This window comes from Nilaparvata lugens, chromosome 14 (assembly GCF_014356525.2).
Source record: "Nilaparvata lugens isolate BPH chromosome 14, ASM1435652v1, whole genome shotgun sequence".
Lineage (NCBI taxonomy): Eukaryota > Metazoa > Arthropoda > Insecta > Hemiptera > Delphacidae > Nilaparvata > Nilaparvata lugens.
This window is the reverse complement of record NC_052517.1, coordinates 977,550-991,565: the sequence shown is the minus strand read 5'-3', so window position 1 is coordinate 991,565 and position 14,016 is coordinate 977,550. Positions and strand designations below refer to the sequence as shown.

At 39.2% G+C, this 14,016-nt stretch overlaps 1 protein-coding gene across 3 annotated transcripts in view; it reads left to right on the top strand.

Moving 5' to 3' along the window:
- LOC120348913 (partitioning defective 3 homolog) overlaps positions 1–14,016 on the top strand; it is a 114,713-nt gene that overhangs the window by 41,953 nt on the left and 58,744 nt on the right. For all 3 annotated transcript variants that reach the window (XM_039440454.1, XM_039440453.1, XM_039440455.1), the window contains exon 6: positions 3,705–3,863. In XM_039440454.1, the coding sequence (XP_039296388.1) occupies positions 3,705–3,863 (159 nt within the window). The remainder of the gene's footprint in view (positions 1–3,704; positions 3,864–14,016) is intronic.

The following is a 14,016-nucleotide window of genomic DNA, read 5'->3' as shown; positions in this document are numbered from 1 at the left end:
ACCCCGAAGACCTCTGCTACTGCAGACATTGACAACAGGGTTAACAGCTAGATGGAAATTCGATGAGAACTACTATCCAAAAATTAGTTGCCAGCCCGGGAATCGAACCCGGTACCTCCCAATTGCTAGTCAGGAATGCTTACCCTTACACCAATTTGACAATCTCTGGATAGCAGCGCTCACTTTATACGAAGCCACAGCAATTGGGAGGTACCGGGTTCGATTCCCCGGCTGGCAACTAATTTTTGGATAGTAGTTCTCATCGAATTTCCATCGAGCTGTTAACCCTGTTGTCAATGTCTACAGTAGCAGATGTCTTCGGGGTGATTTGCAGCATTTATTTGGGATTTTCGTTAAATAATAATTATATATTTTTTTGAGTTTTAGGGGTGAATTTGAGGTTTTTGAAGAATTTGAACGTTTTCGAATTAATAGTATCTTACCACACAATGACTCTCTACGTTACAACTCTCTCATTCACGAGAATCTGTAAAGATACACAAGGAGCTTCAATGTATCTTTCCATAAGCAACAGATGCTCTTCTGTATCTTCTCAGAAGCAACGTGTTGCATCCGAACAGATACACAAGGAGCTTTAATGTATCATTTATCACAACACAGCCTATCAGCTGACATTCGTTCAACATGCTCTTTCCATTGTTGGTGATACGTTGCAACTCTCTCATTCATGAAGAATGTCTGTGTGTAGGGAGCTTCCTCCATCTAGGGATCTAGGGTCTCTGAAACGTGATGTTCTTGCAAAGCCGTGAATATAACCCCGCCAACCATACCTTGCCTATATTATGCCGTTTCAAAGTCACCCAGGCAAAGCTATGGGACGCGTACTGTAATAGTATCTCAAGTCACAAGGACGGGAAGGAGCCTTTTGCAGGCGAGAATGATGTTTCTAGTCGAGGTGTTAGCCGAGACTAGAATTTCATTCGAGCCCTGCGAAAGACATTCACGTCCAAGTAACGTACACTATTTTTTGTCATAATAATCCAAAAAAGAATAATTGAGAAACAGAAAACATTACCTGCTTGTGCTGACATTACTACATGCATTCTATAAACATAACCTATTTTACAAATCTTGAATCAGGAATTTTGTGAAAGTTGACAAAACTTCCACCTGGAGCGCTGAAGGTGGTTTTTGTAGCAGTTTTGCTGTTCCTATTTCGGAACTAGGAAACATACTCGACTGTAAAGAAAGAAAGAAAGAAAGAAAGAAAGAAATATTTATTGCCAAAATCATTAAACAAACTTTACAAATGTGAAAAATATAAAAATTTTCATATACAATACATTGCAAAAAATTGAAATTAAAATATTTTCCATTTAAAAATCGATTATAATATTATCATTGGCGTTACCAGCAAAACTAAGTAGTTTGAGCGATGGCAACGAGTAATCAGTCGGCTATAATTAGTGGCTTGAGATTCAGTCGAAAATAGAAAAAATATAATAAAGAAAAAAGAAACATATGGAATGTATGAAAAAACTAGAAAAAAAAAAAATTTCAATCCGAAAAGAAGAAGTACTAAGAGTGAAATACTAAGAGAGCAGAAAAACTAGAATGAATTCATAATAATTTAAAAACTCAAAAGAAAAATAGATGATTCATGTAATTATTAATCTACAATTCACTGTACATATGTAATCCATTTAGTAACATAATGTAATTCATTTGTAGCATATATGCAATTCCTTTTGTAAGCAAAGAGAGAATTAGAAAAACAATACAATACAGTACACATGACACAAAAAATTAAACTTAGAGAGAGAAAATTAATCTGGGAGTATAGCCCTACTAATAATAAATTCAGAGGAACTGAATTTAAAGGAAAGTAAAGGAAACATATGGTTTCATTACAGTAGAGTATGCTTTAATGAGAATCATATGTTTATTTGTTCTGCAAACAGCTGTTTACCGGCTTGATTTCATGGATGTAAAACAGCTGAGATTGAATGACTATGACAAAAAATAAGGTTAATATGGAGTGACCTGATTGGCTGAGGTATGGTGTCAGAGTTTTCAAGTCGCACCTGATCGATTTCAGGGTCTCTCACACATGACTTGACGAAATTTAAAAATGGAAACAAATGATATTGTCGAAACGGTGGCATGCCAATCGACCGAATCCCAAACGACCGAAAAGCTATATTCTCCCAAACAGCCGAAATAGTATATTTCGCACCTAGAGCAGAAAATGATATTTTTCCGGCTCGAAATCGGTTTTCAAGTCCGAGGCCGTAGGCCGAGGACTAGAAAAGATTGAGAGCCGGAATAACATTTTTGCCGGTGGTGCGAACGCTATTTTTCGCCACACACAAAAATAAACAATATATACATTAGAATTAGTTGTTTACTAAGCACTTCCGAAAGCAGAAGTGGAAGGTGATAGCTCTAGCAAATCTGAGGTAATCTGAATATCAAGAAATTGTCCAAGTATTTTTTATTCTGATTTGTCTAAATAACCTAAAAGATGATGTTCAATTATGTGGGAGGTTGAGTTTATACTTTTTTATTCTTTCAAATGACAATAAGATGATATTATTATAAGGCCTGGTTGCACAACAGCTGGTTAAATCTTTAACCGTAACTAATTTCACGAGAACCAATCAGAGAAGGCGTTTTTGAAGAGACGGCTCCTCTGATTGGTTCTCGTGGAATTAATCAGGTTAAATATTAACCGGCTGTTGTGCAACCGGCACTAAGTGTTTTAATTATTGAATAATGAACACAAATAATTAAAAGTTTTTTGATCAGCTGTTTTTTGATCACCTTTCTTAGTTCCATGTTAGCGGCTGGAAAGGGTACTCTTTCCGGCCTAGGCCGGAAAGAAACCTGTTCTGACGTCAGACGAGAGTCGTCTGCAAACAATGTCTTTCAGATCTACGTAGGGACTGGAAAACAGCTGCTTTCTGTGCAGTGTGGCGAAAACTACTTTTTCCCATTCGACAGAATTAATGAAATATTGAAACTGGAAGTTTCTCATTCAGCCGAATCCCAAATGACCGAACACTTTTGAGAATTTTCCCAATCTACAGAAAACGTTGTTTGTCGCATTGAGCCGAAAGTGTTGAGAGTCCCATCTGACCGAAAGTGATAGAATACCCAAACGACCGAAAATTTCTCTAGTTTGTCGCAAATGACCGAAAGCGTTCGGCCAAATGGGAAAATAATTTTTTTGGCTGGATGGGAATTCTATCACTTTCGGTCGTTTGGAATCCCACGTGTCGATACCACTGGTTTTTTTTAAACAATTTGAGATGCACCATTGGGTTGATAAACTATGATGATTATCATCTAAACTGGGGTTTTCAGGCGTTTTCAGACAAGTAGGCAGAGCAGAAGCTCTGATTGATGCTTCAAAATAATTTATTTGTAGTTTATTTTTTATAATTTATTATTTTCTCATATTTTCTATCTTCTTTTTATTGAAAATTGTATTATGTTGGAAATTATTGTATAGTGTGGAGGAGGCAAAATGGGGTTTTTACCTGTTGTCTCCATGAATAAATAAATAAATAAAAATAATTAAATAAATAAATAAAACAAGAACATGTACATTCATGTTCCACCGTTAGTGGCCAGCCTTAAAATATATAGGTTTTGAATTTTTATTTTGTGTTTGTGTTGAATAAAATTATTGATATATTGCAAAATAGTAATTAATTGATTTGATGTTGTGTTTGTGATAGGGGCCTGAGATGGGCGGATGCAGCCGACAGGGCGTCCAAGGCGGGGAACTCGCTGTCTCTGCCCAGGGAGGCCTCCCACAGGGATGCCAGGATCAGGAAGGAACCTCTGGGACAAGCGAACAGTGCCCCCACTTCAGACCAACAACCTCCTAGTGAACGGTATGACAAACGCTAATTATTGCTATAGTGAGGTCCATGTTATAATGGCAGTATTAGATTAACATTGGTGTTGCTATCCTTGTCTATCATTCCACAAAACAGATAGCTCTAACCTGTTCTGTATCGAATTAGGCTCGACTCACACTTAGGCGACTCAGGTGGAGAAGAGACTGGACTCTAGTGGAGAGCATGTGTTTCCAAATGGTGACACTCAGACCAGTCAATTCTATTCTCCGCGACCTCACGACTGTGAGACTGAGTCGAGTGTCGACTTGAGTTGCGTACTGCCATAGAGAAACAATAGCATAAGTAGATATCCCATGGTATAGGGCGTTTATGTCGCAACTTCTACTGTTATCCAAGCCTTTAGTCCACGTAGTTCTTTCCTGTGAAGCTTTATGACGCTGGTAGTCTCTCATATTGTGCCGTTTATACACTCTTACACTCCCAACAACACACTTATAATAGACAGTGTATAGGTGTCTATGTTGCAAATGTGAGTGTTAACTGAAGCCGATAGTCCTAGTAGTTGTTTTTGGTGAAGCTATGTGACGCTGGTAGTCTCTCATACTGTGCCCTTCTTACACTCTCACACTCCCAAATGACAATAAGATGATATTATTATAAGGCCTGGTTGCACAACAGCTGGTTAATCTTTAACCGTAACTAATTTCACGAGAACCAATCAGAGAAGGCGTTTTTGAAGAGACGGCTCCTCTGATTGGTTCTCGTGGAATTAATCAGGTTAAATATTAACCGGCTGTTGTGCAACCGGCACTAAGTGTTTTAATTATTGAATAATGAACACAAATAATTAAAAGTTTTTTGATCAGCTGTTTTTTGATCACCTTTCTTAGTTCCATGTTAGCGCTGGAAAGGGTACTCTTTCCGGCCTAGGCCGGAAAGAAACCTGTTCTGACGTCAGACGAGAGTCGTCTGCAAACAATGTCTTTCAGACTACGTAGGGACTGGAAAACAGCTGCTTTCTGTGCAGTGTGGCGAAAACTACTTTTTCCCATTCGACAGAATTAATGAAATATTGAAACTGGAAGTTTCTCATTCAGCCGAATCCCAAATGACCGAACACTTTTGAGAATTTTCCCAATCTACAGAAAACGTTGTTTGTCGCATTGAGCCGAAAGTGTTGAGAGTCCCATCTGACCGAAAGTGATAGAATACCCAAACGACCGAAAAATTTCTCTAGTTTGTCGCAAATGACCGAAAGCGTTCGGCCAAATGGGAAAATAATTTTTTTTGGCTGGATGGGAATTCTATCACTTTCGGTCGTTTGGAATCCCACGTGTCGATACCACTGGTTTTTTTTAAACAATTTGAGATGCACCATTGGGTTGATAAACTATGATGATTATCATCTAAACTGGGGTTTTCAGGCGTTTTCAGACAAGTAGGCAGAGCAGAAGCTCTGATTGATGCTTCAAAATAATTTATTTGTAGTTTATTTTTTATAATTTATTATTTTCTCATATTTTCTATCTTCTTTTTATTGAAAATTGTATTATGTTGGAAATTATTGTATAGTGTGGAGGAGGCAAAATGGGGTTTTTACCTGTTGTCTCCATGAATAAATAAATAAATAAAAATAATTAAATAAATAATAAAACAAGAACATGTACATTCATGTTCCACCGTTAGTGGCCAGCCTTAAAATATATAGGTTTTGAATTTTTATTTTGTGTTTGTGTTGAATAAAATTATTGATATATTGCAAAATAGTAATTAATTAATTTGATGTTGTGTTTGTAATAGGGGCCTGAGATGGGCGGATGCAGCCGACAGGGCGTCCAAGGCGGGGAACTCGCTGTCTCTGCCCAGGGAGGCCTCCCACAGGGATGCCAGGATCAGGAAGGAACCTCTGGGACAAGCGAACAGTGCCCCCACTTCAGACCAACAACCTCCTAGTGAACGGTATGACAAACGCTAATTATTGCTATAGTGAGGTCCATGTTATAATGGCAGTATTAGATTAACATTGGTGTTGCTATCCTTGTCTATCATTCCACAAAACAGATAGCTCTAACCTGTTCTGTATCGAATTAGGCTCGACTCACACTTAGGCGACTCAGGTGGAGAAGAGACTGGACTCTAGTGGAGAGCATGTGTTTCCAAATGGTGACACTCAGACCAGTCAATTCTATTCTCCGCGACCTCACGACTGTGAGACTGAGTCGAGTGTCGACTTGAGTTGCGTACTGCCATAGAGAAACAATAGCATAAGTAGATATCCCATGGTATAGGGCGTTTATGTCGCAACTTCTACTGTTATCCCAAGCCTTTAGTCCACGTAGTTCTTTCCTGTGAAGCTTTATGACGCTGGTAGTCTCTCATATTGTGCCGTTTATACACTCTTACACTCCCAACAACACACTTATAATAGACAGTGTATAGGGTGTCTATGTTGCAAATGTGAGTGTTAACTGAAGCCGATAGTCCTAGTAGTTGTTTTTGGTGAAGCTATGTGACGCTGGTAGTCTCTCATACTGTGCCCTTCTTACACTCTCACACTCCCAACAACACACTAATAATAGACAGTGTATAGGGTGTCTATGTTGCAAATGTGAGTGTTAACTGAAGCCGATAGTCCTAGTAGTTGTTTTTGGTGAAGCTATGTGACGCTGGTAGTCTCTCATACTGTGCCCTTCTTACACTCTTACACTCCAACAACACACTAATAATAGACAGTGTATAGGGTGTCTATGTTGCAAATGTGAGTGTTAACTGAAGACGATAGTCCTAGTAGTTGTTTTTGGTGAAGCTATGTGACGCTGGTAGTCTCTCATACTGTGCCCTTCTTACACTCTTACACTCCCAACAACACACTAATAATAGACAGTGTATAGGGTGTCTATGTTGCAAATGTGAGTGTTAACTGAAGCCGATAGTCCTAGTAGTTGTTTTTGGTGAAGCTATGTGACGCTGGTAGTCTCTCATACTGTGCCCTTCTTACACTCTTACACTCCCAACAACACACTAATAATAGACAGTGTATAGGGTGTCTATGTTGCAAATGTGAGTGTTAACTGAAGCCGATAGTCCTAGTAGTTGTTTTTGGTGAAGCTATGTGACGCTGGTAGTCTCTCATACTGTGCCCTCTTACACTCTTACACTCCCAACAACACACTTATAATAGACAGTGTATAGGGTGTCTATGTTGCAAATGTGAGTGTTAACTGAAGCCGATAGTCCTAGTAGTTGTTTTTGGTGAAGCTATGTGACGCTGGTAGTCTCTCATACTGTGCCTTCTTACACTCTTACACTCCCAACAACACACTTATAATAGACAGTGTATAGGGTGTCTATGTTGCAAATGTGAGTGTTAACTGAAGCCGATAGTCCTAGTAGTTGTTTTTGGTGAAGCTATGTGACGCTGGTAGTCTCTCATACTGTGCCCTTCTTACACTCTTACACTCCCAACAACACACTTATAATAGACAGTGTATAGGGTGTCTATGTTGCAAATGTGAGTGTTAACTGAAGCCGATAGTCCTAGTAGTTGTTTTTGGTGAAGCTATGTGACGCTGGTAGTCTCTCATACTGTGCCCTTCTTACACTCTTACACTCCCAACAACACACTTATAATAGACAGTGTATAGGGTGTCTATGTTGCAAATGTGAGTGTTAACTGAAGCCGATAGTCCTAGTAGTTTTTTTGGTGAAGCTATGTGACGCTGGTAGTCTCTCATACTGTGCCCTTCTTACACTCTTACACTCCCAACAACACACTTATAATAGACAGTGTATAGGGTGTCTATGTTGCAAATGTGAGTGTTAACTGAAGCCGATAGTCCTAGTATTGTTTTTGGTGAAGCTATGTGACGCTGGTAGTCTCTCATACTGTGCCCTTCTTACACTCTTACACTCCCAACAACACACTTATAATAGACAGTGTATAGGGTGTCTATGTTGCAAATGTGAGTGTTAACTGAAGCCGATAGTCCTAGTAGTTGTTTTTGGTGAAGCTATGTGACGCTGGTAGTCTCTCATACTGTGCCCTTCTTACACTCTTACACTCCCAACAACACACTAATAATAGACAGTGTATAGGGTGTCTATGTTGCAAATGTGAGTGTTAACTGAAGCCGATAGTCCTAGTAGTTGTTTTTGGTGAAGCTATGTGACGCTGGTAGTCTCTCATACTGTGCCCTTCTTACACTCCCAACAACACACTAAAATAGACAGTGTATAGGGTGTCTATGTTGCAAATGTGAGTGTTAACTGAAGCCGATAGTCCTAGTAGTTGTTTTTGGTGAAGCTATGTGACGCTGGTAGTCTCTCATACTGTGCCCTTCTTACACTCTTACACTCCCAACAACACACTAATAATAGACAGTGTATAGGGTGTCTATGTTGCAAATGTGAGTGTTAACTGAAGCCGATAGTCCTAGTAGTTGTTTTTGGTGAAGCTATGTGACGCTGGTAGTCTCTCATACTGTGCCCTTCTTACACTCTTACACTCCCAACAACACACTTATAATAGACAGTGTATAGGGTGTCTATGTTGCAAATGTGAGTGTTAACTGAAGCCGATAGTCCTAGTAGTTGTTTTTGGTGAAGCTATGTGACGCTGGTAGTCTCTCATACTGTGCCCTTCTTACACTCTTACACTCCCAACAACACACTTATAATAGACAGTGTATAGGTGTCTATGTTGCAAATGTGAGTGTTAACTGAAGCCGATAGTCCTAGTAGTTGTTTTTGGTGAAGCTATGTGACGCTGGTAGTCTCTCATACTGTGCCCTTCTTACACTCTTACACTCCCAACAACACACTTATAATAGACAGTGTATAGGGTGTCTATGTTGCAAATGTGAGTGTTAACTGAAGCCGATAGTCCTAGTAGTTGTTTTTGGTGAAGCTATGTGACGCTGGTAGTCTCTCATACTGTGCCCTTCTTACACTCTTACACTCCCAACAACACACTTATAATAGACAGTGTATAGGGTGTCTATGTTGCAATGTGAGTGTTAACTGAAGCCGATAGTCCTAGTAGTTTTTTTGGTGAAGCTATGTGACGCTGGTAGTCTCTCATACTGTGCCCTTCTTACACTCTTACACTCCCAACAACACACTAATAATAGACAGTGTATAGGTGTCTATGTTGCAAATGTGAGTGTTAACTGAAGCCGATAGTCCTAGTAGTTGTTTTTGGTGAAGCTATGTGACGCTGGTAGTCTCTCATACTGTGCCCTTCTTACACTCTTACACTCCCAACACACACTAATAATAGACAGTGTATAGGGTGTCTATGTTGCAAATGTGAGTGTTAACTGAAGCCGATAGTCCTAGTAGTTGTTTTTGGTGAAGCTATGTGACGCTGGTAGTCTCTCATACTGTGCCCTTCTTACACTCTTACACTCCCAACAACACACTAATAATAGACAGTGTATAGGGTGTCTATGTTGCAATGTGAGTGTTAACTGAAGCCGATAGTCCTAGTAGTTTTTTTGGTGATGCTATGTGACGCTGGTAGTCTCTCATACTGTGCCCTTCTTACACTCTTACACTCCCAACAACACACTAATAATAGACAGTGTATAGGGTGTCTATGTTGCAAATGTGAGTGTTAACTGAAGCCGATAGTCCTAGTAGTTGTTTTTGGTGAAGCTATGTGACGCTGGTAGTCTCTCATACTGTGCCCTTCTTACACTCTTACACTCCCAACAACACACTAATAATAGACAGTGTATAGGGTGTCTATGTTGCAAATGTGAGTGTTAACTGAAGCCGATAGTCCTAGTAGTTTTTTTGGTGAAGCTATGTGACGCTGGTAGTCTCTCATACTGTGCCCTTCTTACACTCTTACACTCCCAACAACACACTAATAAGACAGTGTATAGGGTGTCTATGTTGCAATGTGAGTGTTAACTGAAGCCGATAGTCCTAGTAGTTGTTTTTGGTGATGCTATGTGACGCTGGTAGTCTCTCATACTGTGCCCTTCTTACACTCTTACACTCCCAACAACACTAATAATAGACAGTGTATAGGGTGTCTATGTTGCAAATGTGAGTGTTAACTGAAGCCGATAGTCCTAGTAGTTGTTTTTGGTGAAGCTATGTGACGCTGGTAGTCTCTCATACTGTGCCCTTCTTACACTCTTACACCCCCAACAACACACTAATAATAGACAGTGTATAGGGTGTCTATGTTGCAAATGTGAGTGTTAACTGAAGCCGATAGTCCTAGTAGTTGTTTTTGGTGAAGCTATGTGACGCTGGTAGTCTCTCATACTGTGCCCTTCTTACACTCTCACACTCCCACAACACACTAATAATAGACAGTGTATAGGTGTCTATGTTGCAAATGTGAGTGTTAACTGAAGCCGATAGTCCTAGTAGTTGTTTTTGGTGAAGCTATGTGACGCTGGTAGTCTCTCATACTGTGCCCTTCTTACACTCTTACACTCCCAACAACACACTAATAATAGACGTGTATAGGGTGTCTATGTTGCAAATGTGAGTGTTAACTGAAGCCGATAGTCCTAGTAGTTGTTTTTGGTGAAGCTATGTGACGCTGGTAGTCTCTCATACTGTGCCCTTCTTACACTCTTACACTCCCAACAACACACTAATAATAGACAGTGTATAGGGTGTCTATGTTGCAAATGTGAGTGTTAACTGAAGCCGATAGTCCTAGTAGTTTTTTTGGTGAAGCTATGTGACGCTGGTAGTCTCTCATACTGTGCCCTTCTTACACTCCCAACAACACACTAATAATAGACAGTGTATAGGGTGTCTATGTTGCAAATGTGAGTGTTAACTGAAGCCGATAGTCCTAGTAGTTGTTTTTGGTGAAGCTATGTGACGCTGGTAGTCTCTCATACTGTGCCCTTCTTACACTTCCAACAACACACTAATAATAGACAGTGTATAGGGTGTCTATGTTGCAAATGTGAGTGTTAACTGAAGCCGATAGTCCTAGTAGTTTTTTTGGTGAAGCTATGTGACGCTGGTAGTCTCTCATACTGTGCCCTTCTTACACTCCCAACAACACACTAATAATAGACAGTGTATAGGGTGTCTATGTTGCAAATGTGAGTGTTAACTGAAGCCGATAGTCCTAGTAGTTGTTTTTGGTGAAGCTATGTGACGCTGGTAGTCTCTCATACTGTGCCCTTCTTACACTCTTACACTCCCAACAACACACTAATAATAGACAGTGTATAGGGTGTCTATGTTGCAAATGTGAGTGTTAACTGAAGCCGATAGTCCTAGTAGTTGTTTTTGGTGAAGCTATGTGACGCTGGTAGTCTCTCATACTGTGCCCTTCTTACACTCTTACACTCCCAACAACACACTAATAATAGACAGTGTATAGGGTGTCTATGTTGCAAATGTGAGTGTTAACTGAAGCCGATAGTCCTAGTAGTTGTTTTTGGTGAAGCTATGTGACGCTGGTAGTCTCTCATACTGTGCCCTTCTTACACTCTTACACTCCCACAACACACTAATAATAGACAGTGTAGGGTGTCTATGTTGCAAATGTGAGTGTTAACTGAAGCCGATAGTCCTAGTAGTTGTTTTTGGTGAAGCTATGTGACGCTGGTAGTCTCTCATACTGTGCCCTCTTACACTCTTACACTCCCAACAACACACTAATAATAGACAGTGTATAGGGTGTCTATGTTGCAAATGTGAGTGTTAACTGAAGCCGATAGTCCTAGTAGTTGTTTTTGGTGAAGCTATGTGACGCTGGTAGTCTCTCATACTGTGCCCTTCTTACACTCTGACACTCCCAATAACACACTAATAATAGACAGTAGTCGACAGTAATCGGCTTGAGTTAAGAGTAAAAGTTGCAACATAAACGCCCTATACCATGGGATATCTACTTACGCTATTGTTTCTCTATGGTAATACCGTGCATTTTCAATGAAAGTGATGTTCTATCATTTTAGATAAGACAATATTATATTCATAATAATTATTATAAAATTTCTTACATGCTAGTAAGTGACTAATTTTATCTTATATTTTTTCAATAAAGTAAGGTTAGAAAATGGAGTAGCATGGAACTGAAGTAGTGACAATGAGCAAGAAAGTCATAAGGTCGAGACTGGAGTCCTTGATATCCTTGACTGGAGTCCTTGATATCCTTGACTGGAGTCCTTGATATCCTTGACTGGAGTCCTTGATATCCTTGACTGGAGTCCTTGATATCCTTGACTGGAGTCGTACGATTTGAGTCGGAGTAGTTCGAGTTGAGCCTTATGGTGTTGTCCATCAAGATGAGATGATGTTATGTTATGTTATGTTTGAAGGGACGGATTTAAGGATCCAAAGGTTCAAAGAACTCCACACGTCAACCGAAGCTTATTGTGTTGCCAAGTAGTATGTTAGTTAGGCAAACCAATACCACAGAATAGGTACAGAATGGAAACTTGTAATCAAACGCCTATCTAACCAATGCTTTTTACATGACGCAAATACTAGACACGTCACGTGACCTTGGGAAGTTCCAATCCTGGTCTTCTGATTGGCTCGCGGCAGTGAACGAGATCAATTGATCCGGGTCATTAAAGAGATCCGAACCTCCCATCAATTTTTGGTAGAGAGTTAATGGGGAGGATATTTTTAATATTCTTTCCGAAGAATGGACATTGATATGTCCAAAGCTCCGCCAATTTATGTAGATGCATAACAATATGATTATTATCTATAGTTATTATATTACAAATTGCTTTTCTCATATCATATACAGTTCAATAATTATTTTCTTAGTCTATATTATGTAAATTCATCTATAATGTTGCTGTATTGTAAGCTATTGTATATAAGTGTATAAGCCAGTATATATTGTAATCTACATAAATAAAGTACTCAATCAATCAATACTATTACAATGCGGCGCTTTCTAACAAGATGGCGGATTTTAGCGTCAGGGTACTAGCCAAGTTTCCATACTGTATGTATACTGTGCCAATACCTGTGTCCTTTACAAGAGCCAGGAGTCTCACTATACTAACATTCCATTCATCACCTGGAATTCGATGTACTGTGTGACGATTGTGGATGAATAAATAAATAAATTGGCTTATACAGGTAGGGGATAGGAAATTCACGAATGACGCATCATCACGTCTCAACTACTCAACTCATTAACTTCACATTCTGCATATACATTCTTAAGTAACCGACGATGGTTATAGACCTATTTCCAGTTCTTTAAGGTTTCAGAACGTTGAGTTTCCAGTTTGTCAAGTTTACAATTAATAGAGCGAAGTGAGGTCTAAGATTCAAGTCGACGGTTTGACATTTCTCTTAATGTTTAAATGTTTATATGTTGCGCATTCACGGCGAAACGCGGTAATAGATTTTCATGAAATTTGACAGGTATGTTCCTTTTTTAATTGCGCGTCGACGTATATATAAGGTTTTTGGAAATTTTGCATTTCAAGGATAATATAAAAGGAAAAAGGAGCCTCCTTCATACGCCAATATTAGAGTAAAAATCAGACTATAGAATTATTGATCATAAATCAGCTGACAAGTGATTACACAGATGTGTGGAGAAGCCAGTCTATTCAAGTCGACGGTTTGGTATTTCTCTTAATAATTTTAATAATTAATAATTTAAAATCTTAATAGATTTTCATGAAATTTGACAGGTAGGCTATGTTCCTTTTTTAATTGCGCGTCGACGTATACACAAGGTTTTTGCATTTCAAGGATAATATAAATGGGAAAAGGAGCCTCCTTCATACGCCAATATTAGAGTAAAAATCAGACTATAGAATTATTCATCATAAATAAGCTGACAAGTGATTACACAGATGTGTGGAGAAGCCAGTCTATTGCTGTATTTCCATAAGGTCTATAGTTTCAATCAGGTACTTGTGGATGAGAATACTGCGTGAGGTCTACTGTTCACAGAACTACTAGTTATTATTAATACGAAAATTCCAATTAAATGCTGTAATTTACCCCGAAGACTTCTGCTACTGCAAAAATTGACAACAGGGTAAACAGCTAGATGGAAATTCGATGAGTGCTACTTTACAATAGTTATTTGTGCAACTAGTGCGCAAAGTGACAGTTTGCTGCACCGATAGAAACGTTTACGCACGAGCCGTAGGCGAGGGCGGAATGGTTTGTTGAGTGCAGCAGAGGTACTTTGCACACGTATTTCACATTAAAT